Below are 25912 nucleotides of genomic sequence, written 5' to 3'. Positions count from 1 at the left end.
AATCTGATACGGAATGTGTAACTCCATTCTGTCTAGCATCATAGGCTCTTTTTTCTCCTTGCCAGAGAGTATAGAATATTCCTAAACAAATCTTTCCCCTTCAGGTTTTCATGACTTCATGTTGGTTGCACCACAGTTTACTGCAAGCCATCAGAGTATGGCCTAGTGTTGCTTTGGCTATACACAATTTTATCTGGAAGCAATAACCTGCAGACTAGAGTTCAAATCTGTCAGTTCCCATTTTCTGAGATACAATTCACCTGTTGCTAAAGAAAGCCACTATGTCTAGTACTCTGATGAAAGAGGTTTGCTAGCAGCAGCACAATTTGTCCTGCAGCAGCTTCTAGGTGTTTGCAAGTTGCTTAAACTGCTCAGGTAGATTTTGTAAGAAGCTTTATGCCAACTTTATATATGCAAATACCACTGACATCAGACCTGGGAGGCATAAGATACAAATAATGAATATTCCCCCTATGATAAGGGCTGGATTATGTGTTCCTACTATTTTAATATTTTTTCTTAAATTGATTAATAGGCATCTATAGAGGCAAGCAAGGATTACCTAAATTGATCCTGCTGCAATCATATCCACACCTGTTAGGAAGTAACTTGGTAGTACTTGTATTACGGTGTTTATTCAGTATGTTCCATTGAGTTCAATTGGGGTTAGACCCAAGGATGCATAGGAATACAGCCTTCAACATATCCATGATGGGCTGTAAGCCTCTCTAGGAAGTAGAGGAGTGAAAGGAGAGGGCCCCAGTTGTTCCAGAAAACAGTTAAACTAAAAACATCTATTTTAAAAACCTTTGGGGGTTTTTTAAAATATAAGGGAGAAATGAATTTATGCTTTTCTGGCACAATTAATGCTGCTACTAGCTGTCTCCTACATCCTGAGGTCTGATTGAAGAAACTGAATTGACCCTGAAAGGTGTGTGTGTGTGTGTGTGTGTGTGTTTAACCTAAACCACAATGGACTCCAGCACTTTGGAAAATGTTTCCCATCACCTGCTAAGGTCCATTTGTCACTTATTTCCTCTGCTCATTTTGCTCCCATCAATTTTTTCTTATCATTAGGAACTGCCCACTTGGTTTATACATTCACTGAGAAGACTTGCATGCCATTCCATCTCTTTATTTAGTGACTGTTGGTAGCCACAGGCTCAAGGCCAGTTACAACACTTGCAGCTCTCATCGAACACCAGACTTTCTCCGCAACTCTTGGAAACAGTATTGCCCCCAGAGCATTCATAGAATTTTGATTTGTCATCCGGATTGGCATAGATACCATCAGCTTTATCCTCACAGAAAATAAGAGGAGGTGGGACTGTTGGAGGGGGTGGAGCTACACAACCTAAAGGTGAAGAATATAATCAGAGAAGACACTTGAAAGAAGTCGTTTAATACATTGAAGTTGTACTAAAGAGCAAAGCCAGACAGAGGGAACATCCCCACAGAGGTTTCAAAAGGGATTGGGTGTGCATTAAATTGCCCCCCTTTTGCTAAAACATATTGGGAAGTGTCATTGCACATCACATAATTTGTTTATCATTGGCTACTTGTTTCCTTGCACCTCCAAATTGCTGCATGGCGCTCTGCGCATGTGCGCACATGCATATACACGTCTTAGTGCAGAATTCTTCTCAATAAATTGACCTACCTGGAGTTTGTATGTCAAGGAGTGTCTTCAAATGTGATATCAGAGGATATGCCCCCGTATTGCAGAAAGTGCCTAGGAAATCATCAAGGTCAATGGCCCAAACCATGGCCCCTCCAAAGTTGTTTGCTTTCAAAAATTCAACCTGCGCAGAAAGCAAGTACAAGCTATTCCCACCACATTTTATGTCAGTTGCACGCACTAACATGACATGAATTGTTGGAGTGCTGTTCTTTAGACTCATGGGGTTTGGGAAACACAAACACTGGACTAGACCAATGCATCTAAGGGCTTGACTACATTCCTAAAAGTCAGTGTTAACTTAAAGTTGATTTAATGATGCCAGCAGCTGACTCACAAAAAAATATCCCAAGATCAGTGTCGGTAATACATATACACACAAACATATGCACCAAGCATTGTTATAAAGCTCGAACATTGCACTGGTAAATCTTGCAAGGTACTTTGAGTGTGGGTACAGATCAATCTGTTACATGCACTAGAAAAAAAATAACATACCTTGTACTTGTAGCTGGTTAAATCATCAAACCCAACCCACTCATTCCCCAGGAAGGCATAAGGGACTTTCTGATCTTCAATCCAGACGGTTGTCGCTTCTGGTAAGAACGTACAAATCTGTCAAGGAACATTCATGTTAGCAAACAGCAGCAAACAACTGTATATACAAATCTCAATCAGGCTAACTCATCTGTCTGAATTAAACTGTTTACCAGTCTTATCTGTACAGTTACAAGTATCCCTTGGGCTGGTACAGGCACTTGGTGTTTTATCAGTGAAATGTATTCTATCCTTTGAGGTGCACTTCTATGGCTAATGTAATATTCCTAGCAGCATTTCCTGTAATTATAACAAAGAAGAAAACCATGCACCTGATAAATAATGATTGTTTTTTTTAAAGTGACCTTTCCCAAGAGGCCAGAAGCCTTCCTGCTGGGGATACTGAACATTGAAATTCCAAAGAAAGCTTCAATTGTATTTATGTATGTACCCACAGTGACAAGGAATCTTTATGCACAGAAGTGGAAGGAGGAAAGAACGCCCTCAGAGGAAGAACAGCTGGTGAAAATCATGGATTGCACAGAGAGGGCAAAACCGATGGCACTGATGAGAGATACAAATTTGGAATCTTTTTAGGAGGACTGGAAACCTTTTCTAGTCTATGGGAAAAACTGATTTCCCATATGCGAAGTCCACAGCAGTTTTTGAAGTTCAAGAAAAAATATCAGAACATATTAAGGAACCTGTTAAAGGGGATGAAAATGGATGTGATGGAATTATAAAACACAATTGTATGTAATCTTGATTATAAGCAACCTGGATGGGTGAACGGCAAGAACAGGATTATAACTGCTGAATGACAAAATGCACTTTGCTTAGAGATTTTTAAATACGGCATGCTTTTAAACTTTGTTCCTTTTTAAATGTTTTATTTACCTCATAATGAGCCCAGAAACCAGCTTCCCTTGTGTAAGGTCCAATGGATCCGGCACCAGATGCGGGAGCGCCAACCGATGTGTCAGTTGTGGTAAGCCTAAAGGTACGGCCATAAGTAGGAAACCCCATCATAAGCTTCTGAGCAGGAACCCCATTTTCTAGCCAGTATTTCATGGCAAATTCCTTTCAATATGAACATAATAAATATAGGTATGAACTGACCATTTTTTTACCGGCTCTGAGCAAACAATAATTTTGTTAGCATTTCCTTACACAGTTGAAGTACACAAAATCGCCTTTATCTGCAGATCCCACATGCAGGGGGCTATTGTGACCTGTGAAGGTGTCCCATCCTCCATGGAAATCGTAGGTCATCACACTGATGAAATCTAGAACCCTTGTGCAAATTAAGAAAAAAAGCAGAGCAATAACAATTTGCCTAATGGATCCATATGCTGAAGTAAAGATCCTCTTGATACTGGTGGGCTGAACCCAGTTCTCTTTCACATTAGCTTTTGAAGATTGCATGAAGCCATACAAAAACTGTATGCATTTGAACAATATGGTGTACATCTGATTTGTAGCTTTCTAAACAGTTAGTTGAGTGTTCCTACAGTTAGCTATATGATCCTCAGCTCCCGCTCCCCTTTTCTGCAAGGATATTTGTCCAGTTGTTAAATTCGCATCCAACCTTTCCAACAAATGAAGTTCAAGATGACTACACTGTTCATTTTTATCACAGAATAAGCTAAAGAGGACATTGACTAGAAAGCTAAAGCTTAGTGTCATATGGGTCCAGCATTGCAATCCTATGCATATCTATCTGTAAACTTAATAAAGTTAAATGGGACTTACTCCCAGGTAAGTGGGTATTGCAGCCACTTATGTTGAACTGTGACTAGACTTTTAGTGGTCACTCAAAGATTTCAAAATGCTGCATCTAAATACTTGAATGTCAGACAACCAAGTTTAAATCTTTGGCAAGACTGCACAAATATATTGTTGACATGTTTATATTTCTCTGTATGCACCTTTTCCTTAATATAAAAAATAATTCCCTCCAAATAAATAATGAATTTTGCCTTGCTTTGTCCTATTTTCACAAGTCCCCAATTTAGCACATTGTCACTTACTTTCCTATCTCTGCAATTTCATATCCAGCATCAATGGTTGCTTTGCCAGCAGATACAGCTGCTGTGATCAACAGTCTGGGTTGCCCACTCCTGGTGGCTTCACTTGAGAAAGCAGCCAGCATTTCCTGGAGAAGGGCATGAGTGAGTAAAGTTAACAGCTGCATTCAGTTCTAGCTAATTCATTGTGTGCAAGGTTTCAAAAATTGGTGGTATGCAACAACATCTTTCTTATTTTTTTAATATGAAGAAATTCCACTTCTTTGGTATATGAACCAAAGTGTCATTATGGTGTCATTATGTACATATAAGGAGGAATTTAGAAAGCTCAGTCATTTCTGAGATTGCGTCTTTATCTAATTAAGTACTACAATCAGCTGACTGTCATTTAAACATAGCTAAATATGAAGAAATTTCTAATTATTTTAACATTCTTATAAATCTGGAAGTGGAGTGAAGTATGTTCCTTTTCCTAGGAAAGGATATTCTATTATGTGATTGTGTAATTGGCAGTAGCACCTCATTTCTAGCAACATTTAGTTGGAATTAGTGCTTTATTTGGACAAACGTGTCTGTTGTTGATGGGAGCCATCCTGGCTAAGGATAACTCCCATCACATGAGAAAGGGTAATGTGTGACCAAGCTACCATATCAATCAGCATCTGCTTTGTGATTTCAGGATCTGAGGAAGTGCTGCCAGTATTTATAAAATAATCGACTCATTCACATACTGTATTACATTTGTTTATGCAAAGAGAGCGAGGCACGATGTTCACAGGATGCTGGGCAAAGCTTCCTCACCTGGACTAAAAGAGTGAAACGATGCTTATCCTCAGCAGGGCTGCCCCGAGAACCTGGGTATTCAAAGTCCAGATCAATCCCATCAAACCCATACTGACGAAGGTACGTAATCACTGAATCGATGAAAGTCTTGCGGTTATCAGCTGTAGCAACCATTGTGGTGAACCTAACAAAACCAGATTTGTTTTTAAGTTACTGAAAGTATGAGGATATACACTATATGAACCACAAAATTAAGCAATGCTAGCTTGTTTCAGCTTATCTTACCACTTCCTTCCCCGCAAAATGTTTCTACTGTACTTGTTTATCCCATACTTCCCTCTGACTCTTAAAAAAAAAACCCAACTCTCCTCCTTTAACTCCACAGTGGTCTTATCTTTCTATCCACCAGAGGTTCCTGAAAATCCTCCACATCCCTTTTATCCATTCATTGCCTCTTCCTCAGCAGGCCAGCAGCAGTAGCCACAAACTACCCCACCCCCATCTTGTTCATTATACATGTGAAAGAAAAGTTCTCACTTCTGGGTGCCGAAATTCCATCCTCCAATCGCCAAAAGGGTAACCATTTTCTCATTGCTAAGGAAGGGATTGGAAAATTAGGAAATAAATTTATAATATGCAATTGTTGCTTTCCCCATCGTCGTTTATTGTTTCGTGAACTGCCATTAAGCATGGTCTGAGGACCAAACTAGATACTGTGTTGATCATAGGACTGTGTGCTTGTTCTTTTCTTTTTTTTACTAAATAGCCATGAGGAGTGATCTGGGTTGGGGCCACAGAATCATGGGAAGGGACTTTGATCTATTGATATCGAGCAGCAGCCTTCCCACAACCCCTATTTCTGCCCTGGGAGGAAGGCTGTCACTGGTACTAAGAAGAGATTACCTCCCAGTGCAAACAATAGCCATGTAGACAGGTACATCAAGCCATTGTCCCCACAGCATTTCCAGATTGTTAATGTTGTGACAGCTTCTCTGCCCATGCTAGGATCTCCCTTGAGACTCTCTGGTTGGGACTCTCCTATACTAAATAATGTGCTTAATGTCACATTAAGTTTTCCCTGAGTCCTGGAGAGGTGGCATGTCCTGGGACACAGATACAAGAAGGAACTGGCAGGCAAAAGGCATAGAACAGTCAGTTCAGTGAGTAGAGAGCATGTACTGTATGCAAAATAATAATAATAATCAGCCAGTGGCCATTCCAATGGAAGGATCTCAGGATGAGAAAGAGCCCACTGCCTGACAGCAGCTGCCAATCAGTGTGAATAGTGTTTGACAACAGAACTAATGCTCTCATACAGTATAAGTCAGTCTCATATTTTTGAGGGGAAGCATGTCAAGTGCAAGTAGATAAATAGGTACCACTCCAGCGGAAAGGCAAACAGCGTTTCTGTGCGCTGCTCTGGTTTCGCCAGAAGTGGCTTAGTAATGCTGGCCACATGACCCAGAAAAACTGTCTGCGGACAAACGTCGGCTCTCTCGGCCAGTAAAGTGAGAGGAGTGCCACAACCCTAGAGTCATTCGCGACTGGACTTAACTGTCCGGGGTCCTTTACCTTTACCTTTTTAAAGCGGGTTTCAACAGTGATGGGTTGCCTGGACTAAGACTCCTGCAGATCTGAGATCCCTATATTAGACAATAGCACAGGATAGATTCTTTAGTACTAGGGAGACTGGGCTGTTGTAGCAGTGCCCAGAACTGACTTGTCTGCCCTTCTCTCTTCTGGCCATTGGCCTAGTGAGCAGAGGGTAGATAGTACTTTGCAGCTCTGCAGCAGCTAATATTAACCTTCCAGGGTTTTGTTTAGTTTTTTCCAAAAAACTGAATCAAACATTTACAACTAGGGGGCTTAGAAAATCAGATCAGGTCCAAACAAGCCTTATTATTTTGAGATTAACCAATCTGTGTTCATTCTTAGTAATTACCAAGTGCTTAAAGAATTTACTAACTATTCTTTTAGACCATTGAACTGTGGATAGAGGACATCATCATTCCATTCATAGGGGGCGATCTTGTTATTGCTCATAGTAGCAAAGGCATAGATGACGTGTGTGCACAGGCAGGGGTCCACATTTGCTGGTTTATATCTGGCAGGATCAGGCCTGTACTGGGACCAGTTCGTGAAATAACAGACCAGCTTGTAGGAAGATCCTGAGGTAAGAAAGAACATTGTGATGTGAATATCATAGGCAAGAACAACATAGAAATCAAAGCAACTGGCTCTAAAACCGGCATACTTTATGTGTTAATGGAATGAGGTGAGCTCACACAGCAGGGATTTTGCCCCTCTCCTCCCACCTCTTAAACCTGTTCTAAGTTTTCCTTCAGCCTTCCAGAGCAAAGTCCCATTGCACAAGCTGATCTCATTCTCCTCGTGCAACAACTTAGTTCAATCTGGCCCTGTGCGCTTACCTCTTGATTTAGGAAACTCGTCGTGATTAAGATACATGCACAATGCTCAATTAGAAAGTTATAGTCTCTAGCCCAGCCTTTGCTGGCGTTCTCCAGATGTTTTAGACTACAACTCCTATCACCCCCAGAATGAGGAACCGTATATTTCCTTTACAGAAATCTGTGGATTTTTATAATGCAAAGATATAGTCTCTCATTCTTAATGTTACATTAAGTGCTGGTTGCTGCTACTCATAATCACACCCTTAGTATTGCAAGCTCCCAGATCAGGAGGGGGCAGAAATGAAAAGGGCAATATCAAACCTGAAAGCATCTCCCCCACCCTCAATTTGTCTCAGATATTCTATCTATTTTTGAGGAATAAATTTATGAGCAATAAAGAATTCTGCTTACCAAGCTGCAAGTGCAGCAAAATGGCCAGACCTACAAAAGATTAAAAAAAAAAAAACACCATTACAGTATGCATAAAACCATCTGGCTCAGTTTGCTAAGCACCTCATTTCCAGGGTTATTTGTCTCATAAGCAAGCCTGATGGTGTTCTCATTCCCAAGTCTAAGCTCAAAGTTCAGCTCCCTTGTTTCTAGGAAGAAATGTCTCTTTATGTTTCTCAAGATGTAAAATTACACACAGGATCACTCACTTGCCCACAGCAGCATCTTTCCCATCTGTTTTTCAGAGGAAATGGCCCATCTGGGGAAATCCAGCACAGCCTTATAAACTGCTCACTTATCAGTATGGGAGCCACACACCTGCTAAAGGGGCATACATCTGGCAGCTAAAGTGCACAGGTGGCTGAAGAATAAATCCCGGGACAGAAAACAGATCTAACTTCAAGGATGGGGAAAGTGTTGACTTTATGAAAAATTACATTGTGTGTATGAAGAGAACCACAAAGGCCTATCTTTTTCTGATTTTTGACAGATTTGGATGTCAACAAAGCCCTGATGTTGACAGCAAATGTCCCAATGATTTTAATGAATGTTCAATTAATCACTTAATGTTCAATTGTAGAATTCTTGCAACTCAATTACATATGTGGTTAAGATGAAAACAAATCCTAGTGTTGTCAAGTCTCTGGGTGTGTAGGCAAAGGACAACAACAACAACAACCCACTCTTCACTCTAAGGTCCCAGCATTAAAACATAACATTAAAATGATATTTTCAGGAGAAATTTTTAAAGAAAATAACCCTGCAACCCAATGCAGAAATGTGGAAAGCGAGCTTAAGATCAGAAAACTAAGATAAAAGCAGAATGGACGGATTTGTCTATTCCTAGTCTGAACTTGCTCAAGTGTTGAGTAATCATATGTGAAGAGGCTCTAATAGCCTTTCTAGACAACTATTTATAGCGTGCAAGGCACACGGCTCAACACGCAGATGTTAGATAAATAAGCAATGATATTTGTGTCCAAATGGGGCCAAAGTATTCTTGCACAATTTTCATTCTTCATGCCCAGCAAGTGGTTATCATTAAATGACAGCTTAAAAAACAAAAAACCCTAGGTGAACATTAGTTTGTGACTTGCAGCCATACACCATGCCAAAAATTTATGCAACTGGCCTTCAGCCCCCCCATAAAAAGTCACTTTGAGATTATATATCTCTAAATTCCCAAGGCTGTTTCTGCAAGGCACACCTCCATGACACTATATCAGTGCAAGATAAGACTTTATACTAATGCCGGTCTTGAACTTCATGTTGAAAAAAGGAGAACGTGATATAGAAGTGGGAGCCTTAACTCAAAGTGGAGCTGAATAACAGCAACATAGCTTGGAGTTTCCTCTAGTTTTGCTACTGCAATCTAAAACCATTGCTGATGATGCTAGAAATGAGACTTTGAGAAGCCTCTAAACAACAGTCAAACTGACAGAGCGGAGCTGTGAAAGCTAAAATGAACTTGCACAGAACTTCTTGTCCTCTAAGAACTATGGGGATGATTTACTAAGCCTTCAGGCCCTGCTTTTGAGCCTCCAGTTGAATCTGACCGTTATTGGAAACAGAACACAAGCTAAAACAGGAATGGAGAATCTGTGGCCCTTTAGATGTTGTTGAACTCCAGCTCCCATGAACCCCAACCAGTATAGCCAATAGTCAGTGATGTTGGGACTTAGTGTTCAACAACTTGTCCCTGAAGTCCAGATCTTCTGCAGCACTCTCTATTCCAGCTTTTTCTTCCAGTTTCCATGTCTTTCTTCCTCCTCCTGCTGCCCAGCTTCACTTATAGACACGATTGTTACACACCACCCCAATTTCCCAGTGGTGCAAGATTCCAGGGGTTCCAGATGCTTACCCAGGGTTTTCTTTGGAAATGAGGCACAGTGAAGACTGTGGTGTCTTTATGATGTATGGCTTATTTACACATATATACAACCTGAGCCTACAATGCAGGGGTTCAAAGCATTACACTCCAAGGGGGTCCTGTCTCTCTCATGGCTACAATCTCTTATGCAAAACAGGCAGCTCAACTTGAGTTCTGCCCCGCCCCCCATTTCCAACTTGCTGCATTTAACAGACTGACACTTTTCCCCCTTGATCATGCCACAGCCAACTTAAATCCTAAAACTTCCTCCTAACATAAACTCTGGCATTGTCTTCTAACTAATGATCTCAAACTTCAGGGGCTAGTGTTCACATTTTTCATCTAGATTAGAGTCTTTGTCTCACGAAGTCATAACATAACTTTCCATCTCCTAGCCAATCAGAAGGGTAGCAGAATGTAGTTGAATTTCTGGCTCCCATGGCAGTCCTTGATCTTTCTTGCAGGGAGTAGAGTTATACACTTTGGGGTTCATTAAAAAAATAGAGGGAGTGATGATTCGATCTTTTTCTCAAAATAAATACAATTTCTTACATTTCAGGTTGGTTAAATAATAATCTCTCCTCGTTTAAGCACTGCTGTCTCTGCCTTTTAACTGAGCAAAAAGCCATCTGATCCTCTTTTAGACCTTGACAGCAAGACTCACTAAGCAGCAAACACCTTCCTGGAAACTAGAATTAGGTGAAGCTCCCTGTGTCTTTGATTTTTATAAACTTTCTCTTTTAAAGACAGGTGGAAACAAATAGCTAAGGGAGAGGCACCTAGTTATGTTGGTCAGCTTTTCTTTTAAGTTATAAATATCAGATGTATGAAAAAAATGTCTTAATTGTCATCACCATTGTGCCACAATTTAAAATGATTTAAAGTACAGGTAAATGCAATAATTTTTTTTTTATTAGATTGCATAGTGAAATAGAAAATCAAGGTTGCCTAAAAAGAGCATGTGCATTCCAATTCTGCATAAATCTCACGATATTCAAAATCTGATTAAAAGTAAAGGAAGAAAAACGAGACACGCAGCAGACTCAAACAGAAGTTTGTAATGGAAGATTCCACAACAGGTTGCTCAAGTCTGGATGATCACATGCTAATAGGCAGCGAATATCTTGAAGTATCTTTTCGCTTGCAAAGGTTCAAGGAGGTGAGAGATATAACATGGATCCATCTTTGTTCCACAACACGTTGCATTCCTCTATTTGCTTGGTGTAATACTTCATGTTCTGTCATAGGAGAACAAATGCATGTCAGAAGCACATCAGATATTTGCAAGACTTCCTATTTATCAAGAGCATAGAAGAGCAAAAACAACCCTGAAACATTTAACCCTGTATTGCAACACTTCCTCAGACTCTAGACCAACTCAAACACGACACTGCGCATTCCATAGGCCTCTGTATGCATGGTCTACTAAATAGCATCCATGGGGTGCATATAGTTTGGGACCACATGGAGAGTAACTCAAGTCCCATTGAGTTTAGTGGCCTTTACTTCCAGGTAAGTAGGCATTGCACAAGCTTTGCTTAACTTTATATTTGATCTTTTGCTGCCCTTTCAAAGTGGGTTTCTCTTCTTGTCTCAGTTTAATTTCAATTTTAACAACTTTATTTGTTGTGTTGCTTGTATTCATGTTGTGAGCCACTTAGAAGACTACAGCTGAGAGACTATATATATATATATATATATATATATATATATATATATATATATAAAATATTTAAAATGCTTTCGTATTGCAGGGTTTATCACGTGAATCCCCTTGGGACTATTCCAAACATTCAAATCTAAAAAGAGAGGTTAGAAAATAAGGGTTGAAACTGATGCAATTAGTATGCCTAATTCAAACTTCACTGGATGATAGATTGGTAGCTTAATGAAACATGCGCCTTACAGCTTAATTTGTCATTACCTCAGTTTCCTAGAAGACCCTTAAGCTTATTCACAAGGACATTGGCTCCTTGGCCACAGAATTTGCCAGAGAAATCATCCATCCCCAGAGTCCAAACCATGGCTCCTCCATAATTCTCCCTCTTCAGAAACTCAGCCTGCAAAGAAGTGGGGGGGGGACATTTATAAATAGCCCACAGGCTAGTGCTTATGTACCCATTCCATAATAGTTGTCACATAACATGCCTCTTCTACCATTTGCTAATAACAGGCAACTACAAATTCCTTCTGGACACTGCAGCACATTTGCAATATACGTAAGGAAATTCTGGCTTTACACCAGGAAGAGCTTTCTGACAGTAAGAGCTGTTTAGCAGTGGATGGACTCCCTTGGGAGGTGGTGGACTCTCCTTCCTTGAAAGCTTTTAAGCAGAGATTGGATGGCCACCTGCCATATACCTGTATGCTTTAGTTGTGATTCCTGCACAGCAGGGGGGTTGGACTAGATGACACTTTATATACCACTTGATTTAAGAAGAAAAAACTAACAACCTCAAAGCAGTCTACAAAAAGATACAATTTACATTTAAGCATAGCATTCAAAGGAAAATGAACTAACATACAGTGGCTCGGTAACCCATTTTCTGTGAATTGAGAGCGTGCCACTCTGTGGTGACATAAATAAGACACTCCTTCTTTCTGTGAGGTAACCACAGAGCGTGGCTAAAGAGCACTTGGAGCTGCTAACATTGATTTTGCGTAGGGGAAGAAGCAGAATTTTATTTCTGTTTACTCCCAGGGTGAAATAAGAATGAGGCAGACAATTCTTAATATTGTACATTCCTTCTACTTCCAAAATGTTGTGTGCCAGCCAACAGGATGGTACTCATACAATGCTACTTATAAATAAAAGGGGGTATCAGCATGTCGTGGGGGGATCCCAGGGTTTGCAGAAGTACAAAAAAAAAATATTTGAGTTGAACCCTAAAAAATAAAAAACATGTTCAGAGGCCCCAGAATTCTGATTGTCTGTTAGAGGGTAAAGAATGGAGATGAGAAACAAAACGGTGTATCATGGGAAAAGGAGATTTTAAATAACATAGAGCTTTAAAGAACAGAGGTCCACCCATGCAACTGGACTTCCAATTCCACTTCCTCTCCTCTCCCTGTGTGCCCTCAAAATCTGCTCCAGAGGATGCTGTAAACTTTTCATGTCAGGGGCCGCAAGAGATAGGAGAATAGGGAAAGTTCCATTGCATGAGTCTGCTGCGCTAGTGGAATAACGGCATTGGTTACAGCCCATGACTCTGTGAGAATGTGAAATTTGGTTAACAGCTAGAGGGCCTAAAGGATTTTCATTCTCATAGGATGTAGCAATTATCACAAATCAGTGACACACTTTAAACTGAAAACTCTTCTCGTCGTCGTATCCAACCCAGTCTCCAGCTTTGAAAGCATAAGGAACCTTCTGTTCTTCGATCCATCCCTTGGTAGCTCCCTTTAAAAATGGGCACACCTGTCAAAATGATAGAATCCATGTTTAGATCAAGAGCAGAAACTCAAGGGGATATCCTAAAAGTTAATCATTCCAAGTTTCCCCCATCAGAATCATTGGTTATTTTATAGCTAGAAGAGTACAGCATTTGGTGGTCTGCAGCTTTAATTTACTGTATACAGCAGCCAAATGAGACATCCCACAGCCTCTGCCTCTGACCTTCAGGACTCTTCTCAGGGCACACGTCTCAATGGCCCTGCACCACACCCTCCATGAGTGCCTTTGCTTGGCTAGAATGTGCTCTTGGCATTTGACAACACCTTAAGCTTGTCTGGATGGAGGCATAAAAACCTATGGATTTTGTGTGGCCGGAAGGTAAACTACTTTGCTAAGTTAAGTCGCATCCATCACTCTACCAATATTTACCTGTGGCCCTTGGGCTGGACAAGACTCCCCACTCCAGTATACAGTAACCAAATTGTTCTGGTTTTCTCTAAAAGTGTGAGCCTACACTTGTCGACTCAGAAGTACATCCCACTTCATTGAATAACAGGTACTCCCTAGCAATGGATTGCAGCTCTACAAGCTGGTCCTGTGCATTATTGACGGAACACTGAAGCCCCCATTCAGGCATTCCTCTAAATGCTTGTGGACTAAAAATGGAAAGCGGAGAGCAGAAATGCATACCCAAGGGCCATCCCAAATGTTCCCACAGGTGCTTAGACTCCTCCCCACCAGAAACCCTGATAAGGCAAGGAGCCCAAGCACAGTGAATATGCCAAGCACATTCTGCTGAAGGCACCTAAGTGTCAGCTTTCAGATCTTCCCTCTCAGTTCAGGAAGGTCTGAAACAGAGAAACATACATGGACACTTCTGTCCCTTCCCTGGTTTTAGTCCACATTTATTCAGGAGAAGGCCTGAACAGGGCTGTACCCATGGCATGGCTCCCAAATAAATATTCATGGGATTGCTGCCTAAGACTTTGGTTATGTCTTAGGCACCTTCCACAGAATCATCCCACTTTATCCTCACAAAAACCCTGTCAAAATAAGATATGTTAAGAGAAAATAATTTGTCCAAGCCCACCCTTTGAGATCTACAGCTGTGGGAATTGACTCTGCCTCCCCAACATGATCAGCTACATTATAGTAGCTCTCAATCGTCAATACAGTGGTACCTCGGTTACAGATGCTTCAGGTTACAGACGCTTCAGGTTATAGACTCCGCTAACCCAGAAATAGTACCTCAGGTTAAGAACTTTGTTTCAGGATGAGAACAGAAATTGCGCGGCAGCAGCAGTGGGAGGCCCCATTAGCTAAAGTGGTACCTCAGGTTAAGAACAGTTTCAGGTTATGAACAGACCTCCAGAACGAATTAAGTTCTTAACCCGAGGTACCACTGTATTCTGTAATAAAACGCCAAAGACCCATTTACCTCGTAATATGCCAAGATCCCAGAAGTTTTGGTGTACTGTCCAGGAGAACCTCCACCACTAGCTGGAGCACCAACCTCGGTCCGTGAACTAGCAAGTTTGAAAGACTGTCCATATGTTGGAAAGCCCATCATGAGTTTCTCAGCTGGCGCTCCATTGTCCTTCCAGTATTTCATGGCATATTCCTGAAGCACAGACAAATTATGCAGACTTCTGTCATTCTTTCCTCGGTGAGTTTACTTTTTTAAAAGACAAAAGTATTTGGGAGGAGCTGAGAGGAAGGGCAGGCAGTGAGGGGCTGCTTAACCCTTTCCCGCTTTGGATCAACCTCCTCAAGCTGCTTTGTCATCTGTGGGAAGTCAGGGTCTCCGTGTCTTCCAAAAATATTTGTAAATGAAAAAGAAGCTTGGGGGAGGTGATTTTTGAGCTGAAAATCATTCAGATATAGTCTGTCTTTGAATTTTCTTTTTTAAAAAGAGGAATTCTTCATGCAGCTACACAAAACATGTATTTTGAGCCTCATCATCAATCACCCACCCACCCATGTTTGCTAGGGTAGCCATGTGTCCCACTGGACAGAGAAGAGTCCACTCTTTGAGGAAGTCCTCTTTTTGAAGAGTTGTCTAGTCCAGGCCCAGTTTAAAGATAAGGAATCATGCAAAGGGTGAGCAGGAGCCTTGAAGTCACCCAGTAACAGCTCCTGGACAGCAGACTGAGCTAGCACACAGGTCAATTAGTCCCATCTTCCCCACTATGGTAAAATGTTTTCTATTTCTATTTGAATTTATAGGCATTGGTTCTAAATTTGCATCTAGACATATAAATTAGTACATGAAAATCTGTTCAGGTCTTTTTCATGACGCATCTCCTCCTTTCTGGTGGTGTACAAGTGGCCACCCTTATGCTTAGGCTTGATTCAGTTTTACTGTATTGAGTGGGGGAAATTGTCACTGGAATTTAGCTATGAGTTTAAGATTGGGCTATGTATTGTTTGTTCTTACACTGTTGAAGAAGGGCGTTGAGTCATAGGAAGGTGCACCTCTGTGCAGGGGGCTGTTGTGTCCTGTTTGAGGTGCCCAACTTCCATGGAAATCATAGGTCATCACATTGATTAAATCAAGACTCCTGGATGCACACAGAAAGGAATGGCAAGATGAAGGAACAATTTCTTCAAATATTAAGGAATCTATGATCCAACAGCCACACTGTTATTAGTGATAATAATAAGACAGTTATTTTGATTCATAGACAAATAATTTAAAAATCAACAACCTGTGGTTACATAAGTATGATGTAGTAGCTCCTTTAAAAGCCCTCAGAAATATTTTCAGAGGCACTGTAGAATGAGGCCCAGATTTATTTATATATAGCCTACAGCATAGTGTGGCTGCATAGACACAATGGTCAATAAATACCACCCTACAAACCACTGGACATCAAACCCCAGAGGAGGTTCAAAATTATCGAAATGGGCTGGATCTTTGGGAGAGCCAGTGTAGTGTATTGTATACAGGTTCAGCAGCAGCACAAATTTAATAAATAATAATAATAATAGTAATAAAGCAGAAAGAGAAGGGAGTTAAAACAGAGGCTTTTCATTAGAACGGCTTTCTCCTGAGTTCTTTAGCCATTTGTCCTAGACCTAGAAGTTAGAGCATTCAAACTGGTGTTCAGCAGAGATTCTGACGCAGGGCATGTCACTTAGCAGAAACCATATGACTCACTTCCCCAGGGCAGCAACTTCATATCCAGCATCCATGGTGTTTTTGCTAGCAGATACCGCAGCAGAAAGCATCAGCCGTGGGCGTCCTGTTCTTTTGCCCTCTTCCTCAAAAGCAGCTCTCAGTTCCTTCAGAGAGAAACAGCAGGAGCAGTTGGGTGCTGCTCACATGCAACTGAACAGAACACATTTCACAGGACAGCTGACCTTTTGCAGGCTGGAAAATTCCACCCATACAGATCATGATAAGAAATATCTTCGGATGAAGGATAGTATATAAACTTATTCAATAAATAAAGATAAATATCCACACACAAGTTGGGCATGCCTATTTATTTTTATTTATTTAACTGCATCTGAGCATGCAATAAAGCATTCTTCTTCTTGATGGTTGAGTCTTCTTTGTCATATTTAGTAATTCACAGTGCTATCCTATACAAGTGTACTGAGAAGAAAATTCCATTAAGTTTAATAGTGCTTTCTCTCAGGTATGGTCACTCAGGCCCCATTGAATTTAATGGAACTTGCTTCTGAGTAGATATGCATAGCATTACACAATTTGTCACTGGGACTCAAACCGACCATTGTTCTGGATGTGGAAGAATAAATATATGGAGGCTGGTTGTGATTACAAAAGCACTCTATACATGCTCAGAGGTACTCATATGTTCTATCACTACAGTATACATTCCAGGAAATTAATTTTAAATACCATTTTAAAATAAAGTAACCTTGTTACAATCATTCACTTGTTTTTAAGAAAGGTTTTGACCATTTTTTGTCAAAGTAAGCATGATCCATGCTATCTCCCATGGGGCTTCCAGCACCCTTTGCTGAAGCTGGGATGAACATCTATATTCTTTTATTTTCATACCTGAGTCAAGATGGTGAAGCGATGCTTATCCTCTGCAGGGCTGCCTTTGGAACCTGGATATTCCCAATCAAGGTCCATACCATCAAACCCATGTTTGCGGAGAAAATCGATTGATGTGGTAGCAAATGTCTGCCGATTTGCTGGAGAGGATATCATGGAAGTGAACCTGGAAGAAATGTGTTATTTTTTGACAGCTGCCTTTTACAACTTACATCACCCTATATTTCACTCTTATTTTTTGCTGGGCATCATGAACAGCTGCTATAAAATGGAAGAGCTTTGATATCAGTAGGGACTAAGGATGGACCAATCTGTCAATATTGGTTCTCCAAGTTTCTCATTTTAAAAATCTTAAATTTGCTTCTATTTCTGCAACAATCCACAAAAAATGAATAAATAAATTGAAACTCCTCATGAAGATTCTTCAACATTTTAGTGTGAATTTCTCATAATAAACATTTTTATATGCAGTTTAATACACATTTTTGCAAGAAATTTTCCCTAATCTAATGCAGTTTTTCACCAATATAAGGCATTTTTATGCACATTTTAGGCTACAATGTGCATTGTTGGACACATAACCAGGGGAATCACACTGGAAAATTTGAAGTGTGAATTCTGAAGGTTTCAGTTTATATCATTTTTCAAAAAGTATGAATTTGCTAAGCCCGCTCCTGTGAACCGGTGAATGGCAGGCCGGATCATTTGCCTGAGGCCAAATTGGCCACTGGCAGCAGGGCCTTTTGGGTGTTCTTCTGGGCTTGGGATCAACTGGCCAATGGTGGTGCTTGGCCCCACCCCCAGGACAAGGATAAAAGACCGTCTGCCAGGCCATTCAGCTGGTAAGTTCATCTTTAAATATAAACTGAATCAAATTACTCCCCCACCCCAAGATATCAGTGAAATGAGGCCAGTTTACATCACAGTGCCCTCCCACCCTTTCTACTAATTAGGATTAGTCTATTTTTGCTCTCTTTGGGGCTTTGGCCAAATTTAGGGGGACTTTTCAACCACACCTCCCCAATGAAATGAAACGAAGGGAGTAAACTGATTCAACGAGGCGAAAGAGCTTGCATTTGTTGGTTGGGTGAGTTCTTCCTTTCCCCCCTCTTCTTTAATCCCTTTTTATATATAAAAGACCCTCTTATTAAATCATTATCTGCCAGTACTGCGTCTCTGGGAAGGAGGCTCGCACTGAATAATCGTGTACACAGAAACAAAAGACAGAAAATGTTCCTTGATCTTTGAAGGACAATCATTTCTCAAAAGAGGAAATGCTCTTTCTATCAGACTCAAGCTCTCCAAAATGTCTTAAGCCGGGTGTCCCAAATCACAAGTTTCTTAGGAAGCTATATCTCATGAACACCCTCTGCTCTTTCTATGAGTATAAGAAGGAGAAGGGTCTTACTTCTGGTTGTCAAAGCTTCCCCCTCCAACAGCCAGCAATGTGAGCAGCTTATTATTCCTAGAAAGCAAGAAAAAGATATAGTGGAATTAACATTTCACAAATATTTTGTGACAATTAAAAAGGAATTTTACCCTCCCCACCTCAGAATATCCAAGACTTCCATCACCAGTTGCTCCTTATAATTGCAGAATTTCAGAACCAAACAGGTTTTGAGAGCTCCTCTAGCTCATTTTCAGGGGTGTGGGCAGAATCTCAAAAGTTATTCTGTCAGGGCCATTGGGGAAATTAAAGCAACTCCCAGGGACAGAGCCCAAAGTGAGACAGAACTTAAAAGCTTCCTGTTATTCTTGAGATTACTGGCAGTGCCAAGCAAGGACACAGAAGGCTGGCCAAGCAGATGCTATTACAGTGAAAGGAACAAGCATGCAGCCCTTCATAACTGTCTTTTGCATTCCTGCAAGGCAGTCTTTCCCAACCTGGTGCTTCAAAAACCTGCAAAAGCTCTTTCATCAGAGATTAAGGCAGGGCAGAACAAAACGAATATGTGTCCTGATGACTATCATTCCACTCTCAAGTGTCTTCAGAAACATAGTTACAGAATCCTACTATGCAAAAAATTATCATCACAGGGAAACATCAGCCATCACTCCAAGCAACCCCATCCCCCTGAATGTCAGGCATCTCCAAATTACTTTTTTCACATTACATAGCAAAAACTACAGATTTACCACCATGTGTATGCTCCATAGGAGCCATAACCAATCCTAGCTCTTGGACAAGTATCTCTAGGAAACACATAATTTCAAACTCTTGTTTGGCACTTCCAACCTTTATATTTTTAGAGGAATATTTTAAAAGTCTTAGTTCTAAAGGAACACTTCCCCATGTTTGCAGATCTTAGAGGGAGACTCTTCTTATTGTTGCGCCTCTAAGGGGGAGACGCTATATGGTGACATAGGATGGGGACCTTTCTATGGTGGCACCTTAATTAAGAAATGCTCTCCCCCCGAAAGCATGATTGGCAGAGACACTTTTATCTCTGTGAGGTAAAAACTTGCCGGTTTACCTGTGCTTTTGTGTGATATTGAGAACAATATTAATGTACTGTTTCTGCAATGAAGGAACCTGTGGGTGGTTTCCTTGAGAGTTTATGTACTGTAATTTTTAAGATGTATTGTGTTCTTGCCTGCTCTTTCAACTACATATACTGGAATTGTGTTGGCTGTATTTTAACTTGTATTGTACCTTGCTCTGAAATCATGTGGTGAGGTGTGGGTTAAAAGTACTTTAATTAATTTATTAAACATATACCGTATTTTTTGCACCATAACACTCACTTTTTTCCTCCTAGAAAGTAAGGGGAAATGTCTGTGCGTGTTATGGAGGAAATGCCTACGGGTGGCATGCCTACGGATTTTCCTCCTCTAAAAACTACGTGCGTGTTATGGTCGGGTGCGTGTTATAGAGCGAAAAATACGGTAATTCATGAAGGGACCCCATGAGACTCTTCCTTCTTTTGCTTCTACATCTGCTGCTATTGTCAGGCAGTGTCTAGAAGCAGCCATTAAACAAACATCATGTGAATACATTCATTGTGAGAGCTGCTTGCCTTTGCTTCAAGGCATTAAGTTTCTTGTAGAGTTCCACGTCATTCCATTCTATAGTGGTAAGTCGGTTGTTGTCCATGCCAGCAAAAGCATAAATCACATGAGTACATAGATGTGGGTCTATATTATCTGGTGTGAACTTGGCTGGCGGGTCCCTGTACTGTTCCCAGTTAGTGACATAACACACAAGCTTGTAGGCAGAACCTGGAAAGAGAAGGCGAAAGGTTATATTTAGAAAAGATCATACTGCATGCAGTTTGTAATGCAGGGTCCTACGCAGTGAAGTCAGCGCACAAGTAGAATGACTCCTGTTTGTGAAATGAAACCTCTCTCTCCTCCTTGCCTTTCTGAGTCTCCCATGTCTGCTCTAGCGGTTCTCCCTATTTTCTGGATTTTTGGGGAGGGTGTGAGCGGCACAACGGGGAGCAGAAGGGACAGGAGTTCCATTTCCCTCACACAATGACTTTGTCGAATTCAACCCATGCTGTTTTCTACAGTTTCCTTCAAATCCTCATCATGAGTTTGACCCTCTTGCAGGGCAGAACCACCAGCTCCACAGACACAAAACGAAAGCTATAGAGCCAGCAACTTTCCAGGTCTAGACATGTGGGAAGTGATTGTTGTGGAAACTTCCACCACCCCAAAAAACACAATAGAAAAGGTGATGCAAGTTTATTTGGCTAGGAGCAGCAGCTGTTGGAGAATCCATCAAGGTGAGTTTCAACCTCAGTTACCCAGACTCATATCAAGCCATTTCCTCATCACATGTCTGTGTGCGTAAGACAAACTGTTTTGAGCAGTTAAAAAAAATCCTACATTAACTTGATTGGGCTCTTGATAAAATAGTGGTACTCTAAATAAAGGAGCTTTGCAGGGCTTTAGCATTTTGAAATAAGGAGCCCCTTATATGGAGCTGTGATCTTACCCATCAATAAGTGTTCCTGCTTTGCCTCAACTGGGAGCAATGCACACATGCTATGCACACGGCAGATCTGTCAAATTTTAGAACTAGTCCCTAGCAAACAAGCAGAAGGGAAGTTAGCCTTACCAAGCTGCAGATTCAGCAGAAGGATGAAACCTGCAAAGCAAAAGAAACAAGAATGTCCAACATTAGATGTGGGTGTTAAGAAGGCATTGTAATTCTTATCCATTCTACTCAAAATGTAGGCAGATGGCAAGCAGGTTTCCATGAAGCTTGGCAAAATATGCATTTGGGGAGGGGGGCAAACAAAACATGACAATAAATGGGTTTGGCATTTGCCCAGAATGGGGTGGGGGCTATATGCAAATTGCATCAGATGCGGAGGTCATAATTAATAAGATCACAGGAGGCTGGGGGGATTTAATGCTGTCCTCCTTTGCTGCAGGTGGTGGGAAGTCTCTGGCCCAGCAGGAATCCTTATTTGGCCCCACTAGGCTGTTTTCTCCCAACCACATGAACCTGTTATCCATCTGAAGCCATATGTGACATCAGCTTTGGGGCGGATAAAGTTGTGGCTTCTTGCCAAACATGAGGTATGTATGAGATGCCTGTGTAAAGCCAAACATCCCAGAAAGCGTATAAATGCTATCTTGGTAGTCAAGATAACCCTGGGACTAATTGGTACCTGCTGTGAAATTGCTCTCACATATGTGTATCTGTTTCCTTTGATATGCTTATCTGCTGTCTGAGTGCTTGGCTGCTGGCCTAGGGAGATGGAAGTCAGGAGCTACCCATGCAACCTGGACCCTTGACACCTATTCCTTCACCTGTCAGATGGATGGATGGATGAGAGTTGGGAACAGGCCTTCAGGCAGGTGGGATTAATTGGACTACTGCACCAGAAGTCCAATTTCTGTAGAAGTAATACATAAATGCTTGGTCGGGCATGGACAGTCACTACATGCTTGCTACTTCAATGTCCATTCCAAGACGGAGCAGCAAGAATCTCTGCATTGCGTTGTAAGTCTCTCTGGCACTTTTGTCATCCTTGTTTGGAATCCCTGCAATAAACCACTCACCCAAGCCCACTTTCAGGCCTGTGGGACAGAACAGTGCCTATCAGCTGGTTGGCAGTGCCTGCAAATCCTTGTGTCTATGCTGATGTGGTTTGCATCCAGTGTTACACTGGCATCAAGTGATTGACAGGTGGGTACACCCACCTGTGAAAATAGTCCACAGCGGGTAGAGGAAGTCAAAATACAGCCCGCCCACCAGATCCAGTTACCCTTTATTCCAATCCTCGTTCACTTGGCCTCCACATATTGATACACAGCGGCCTACATGCATGGACAGGAACTGTGTAAGTACAATTCAATTTTCTGGAGTACCAGCTGATTTTAGCCCCCAAAGAGAAAAGGATACAGGGCTCTGTATTTTTTCTCTCTTGGGAAGAAAGTAGTGTGGGGAGGTGTTGCCTGATAAAACTAAACCCTTGGAGAAAAAATTATGGAATTATATATAACAAGGAGCTCTTCCCCCACATCATTTATATGAAATTGTTTTATTTATTTATTAGTTATCATAAAATACAGATACTAATACAATACTCACCTGCACACAGTAGTAGCTTCCCCATACTGACACTTGCACCTAGGCAAAAAATGCAGGAAGAGGGATGGAGATACAGAAAAATTTATGGATCTGCCTGAATACAAAATCTTCCCATGCTTAATAACACACCCCTGAGTGCTGTGTCTGTCTCTGTATGTGTGTGTGTGACTAGTATATATATGACTAGTTCTCCATCTACATAAAAAAGCTCTCTCACCTGGGCCAGGAGCAATCACCCTAGCTAATTACATGGAGGGTTATTATATGGATGCTGTAGCATATTTGAATATATCTCATTGAATCTGCAGTTACCATTCTTCAAGTAGCTTGGTATGCTATATGGTATAGGGAGCATCCAACTAAATAGGTCTGCTAGCGCAAGGAAGGGTTGGGGAAATCCCCAGAACAGATTGTAGCATGCCAATATATTAATACAAAGGTTTTTTTAAATGTCAGTATCTTTAGTAGTTCCATATACACAGCAAAGTTTTAGTAATTCTTCAGTAAATAGGAACACAGAAATCTGCCTTACACTGTGTCAGGTCATTGGTCAATCTAGCTCCCGGTAACAGGCTTTCAGGCAAGAGTCTTTCCTAGTCCTACCAAGGATTGAACCTGGGACCTTTTGTATGCAAAGCATGTACTCTACCACTAATCTACAGCCCTTCCATAGTCCCATGGAGCACATGTGCCCCTGTAGTAATCAGCTACCCATTCTGCATTGGAGCTTTGATTAAGATAGCAGGACTGCTGCCTGGCTAGTTTGTTAACATTAGCAAAGCACAATTTTTAAAACAGCAACAACAACCATAACAGCAAAAGTTATTTATATGGCGCTTCAGAAAATTATGTACTGTACATGCTTTAAAAAGAGACAGGTTGCAAGCTTACAACAATTTAAAGATGCTACTTATAATGAAAACATTGCAACATAACAAGGAGAATACAGGGTATAAAACTCTAAGAAAGGTGGCAACCCAAGACAAACAGCTGAACCCTAGACCATGGGTAGGCAAACTAAGGCCCGGGGGCCAGATCTGGCCCAATCGCCTTCAAAATCCAGCCCGCGGATGGTCCGGGAATCAGCATGATTTTACATGAGTAAAATGTGTGCTTTTGTTTAAAATGCATCTCTCAGTTATTTGTGGGGCATAGGAATTCGTTCTTTTTTTCCTTCAAAATATAGTCCGGCCCCCAACAAGGTCTGAGGGACAGTGGACCAGCCCCCTGCTGAAAAAGTTTGCTGACCCCTGCTCTAGACTGTAACAGCAAAACAACTCTAAAGAGTCTAGGGCCCAGCCAGCCCAGCCACTAGACAGGGTGAGGCCACTGCCTCAGGCAGAAGAAGCTCTCCAGGTACTGATTTCACAGCCTTCGGGGGTGAGATCTCACCCAAAATCAGGGCCAGCTTGCCCAAAAATGGCACCAATGGCAGCAGCGCTTTTCCGCCAGTGGAGAATGTGACAGAGTGGGAGGCAGCAGTGGCAGCAGCAGCAGGTATGGTGGTGGCGGTGGCAGCGGTGGCGGCAGGGCAGGGTAGCACTTTCCCTTTTGCCTCAAGCAGAAAAATGGAATGTTCCACCTCTGGTCTAGGGGGTTCTGTAGCGTATTGCAGTAATGGAAAACTTAGAAATTATATGACAGCATCATTCCATATGTTTTGCCAATACTCATTCAATAGTTCACACCCTTTAAGTAATTTGTATTTTCATAAATGTACCTTCCACCTATTCAGCATGAGATCCAACCCACATAACAAAGCCTAAACACCTACACAGAATTCCTTTTAATTTTAGGTGGTTATTCATGCAACTACAGACCTGTCAAAATCCTGCAATTCAAAGAGCACAATTCTCTGTAGCATTCAGTCTCTGCCTACTGCATGTCTCAGAAAGCACCTTTTTATACATTTTGCTTCCTCACTCTCCACGCCCTATATTCTTGATATTCTGAGGCAATACCTGAAAAGAAAAGGAAGTTATAAGACAGAAATGTTGTGATGAAACATGGTATGAAGTAACTGCCAAAAGAGATATTGATATCCCTCTCTGTCAGTTATGCAACTGGTCCAGGAAGAGACCTTTGATCCCACACAGGTATGTCCATTTCCACCACAGCAATATTTACAAATAAATTAAGATTAATCTGTTTGCATCCATGACCTGAAATTGTTCCATGAGAGAGCATTATTCAAATATATTCTAGCATTATCTCATCCAGGGCTCTTCGGCTTTTTCACACTCAGGAGCACACAATATTAACTACAGCCTGAAACATGGAACCCATTTTTAATTTGTTAATCATGTTTGTTCATCTTAATTTAATTTGCTAATTTGTTAATCTTCCCTGCCTAGAAGAGAGAATTTTGATTCATGCAGCTTGTATTGCAGAGCAGAGCAGAGCAAAGCAAAGAGGCTGAACGTTCCATCTTCCATAAAGCTTTTAAAGGTACAAGACACTGATCCTCCTTCACATCTGCTTCTGAAAATAAGTGACACATAGAAATGTGGGGAAGTGCTCTCTCTTGCTCTCTCTCTTTCACACATACACAAACACTGACATAGCTCAGACTTCTAACATAAGTTGTTAAAAGGTAACAAGATCTTCAATACCTGATCGAGTATGAAAGAATTCTACTGCCTTGCAAGGAATCTCTACCTCTTCTCAAACTTTACCTCACAAAGCACCTTGTTTGACACAGTGTAGGATCTGCAGGAACACAATACAATAATGACAAGCAGCTGGTACTCAGAAAGCAAATAAAGCAGCTGATGAATAGCAAGATAACCAATTTCTCCTCCTCATGAGCTCCAGAAGCACAGCTTTGTAAAGTTGCATTAGCCCTGGACTGGCCTGGTACACAGACCAAGTGAGACACCTCTTCTTGAGCTCTTACAATGAAATTCTTAGGGTTGAGTTTTTTTAAAAAAGGTAAGGTAAGGTAAAGTTTTGAGAATGTTCTTTTTGAGCTCCTCCTGAGTTTCAACCTTCCCCTGGAGAAATTCTCCAAACTGGCACAAATACACACACATACCTCCAAATTTCACCATCCATGAATTTTGGGCGCAACTGTGAATCCAGTGTTACCACTGAGTAACATCATTTTAAAAGCACTAAAGCCTTGGCCCCTATTCCTTACAGTCCTCCTTTATCATCACATAGCCTCCTTCATAGTCAGTCCCCC

At 41.3% G+C, this 25912-nt stretch overlaps 2 protein-coding genes and 1 long non-coding RNA gene across 4 annotated transcripts; 1 reads left to right on the top strand and 2 right to left on the bottom strand.

Moving 5' to 3' along the window:
• Positions 1–1119: 1119 nt before the first annotated feature.
• Positions 1120–7410, bottom strand: LOC309534795 (acidic mammalian chitinase-like). The gene is made up of 9 exons (XM_082227187.1): positions 6992–7410; positions 5563–5619; positions 5044–5209; positions 4246–4370; positions 3386–3509; positions 3113–3295; positions 2177–2293; positions 1661–1802; positions 1120–1354 (listed from the first exon to the last, which is right to left on the bottom strand). The coding sequence occupies exons 1-9, from the start codon at positions 7210–7212 to the stop codon at positions 1164–1166; spliced, it is 1326 nt and encodes a 441-aa protein (XP_082083313.1). The 5' UTR covers positions 7213–7410; the 3' UTR covers positions 1120–1163.
• On the top strand, positions 4319–8440 carry LOC309534798. Of its 2 annotated transcripts, none has more exons than XR_014220860.1 (3): positions 4319–4386; positions 4922–5145; positions 8132–8440. It is a non-coding gene; the product is annotated as an uncharacterized lncRNA (long non-coding RNA). The 2 variants fall into 2 exon arrangements; XR_014220861.1 differs by lacking the exon at positions 8132–8440 and adding an exon at positions 5411–5593.
• A 2223-nt stretch (positions 8441–10663) lies between these two features.
• Positions 10664–25371, bottom strand: LOC309534796 (acidic mammalian chitinase-like). Its single transcript, XM_082227188.1, has 13 exons — positions 25341–25371; positions 24549–24689; positions 22729–22767; positions 21244–21273; positions 20198–20399; positions 18589–18645; positions 17181–17346; positions 16311–16435; positions 15588–15711; positions 14589–14771; positions 13058–13174; positions 11681–11816; positions 10664–10994 (listed from the first exon to the last, which is right to left on the bottom strand). Exons 3-12 carry the CDS (start codon positions 22751–22753, stop codon positions 11682–11684), a joined length of 1164 nt encoding a protein of 387 aa, XP_082083314.1. The 5' UTR covers positions 22754–22767; positions 24549–24689; positions 25341–25371; the 3' UTR covers positions 10664–10994; position 11681.
• Positions 25372–25912: the final 541 nt, after the last annotated feature.

Source organism: Podarcis vaucheri (assembly GCF_965113315.1).
Source record: "Podarcis vaucheri genome assembly, chromosome: 6".
Lineage (NCBI taxonomy): Eukaryota > Metazoa > Chordata > Lepidosauria > Squamata > Lacertidae > Podarcis > Podarcis vaucheri.
Note: the sequence above shows the minus strand (reverse complement) of the source record. Positions and strands in the feature narration are given on the sequence as shown.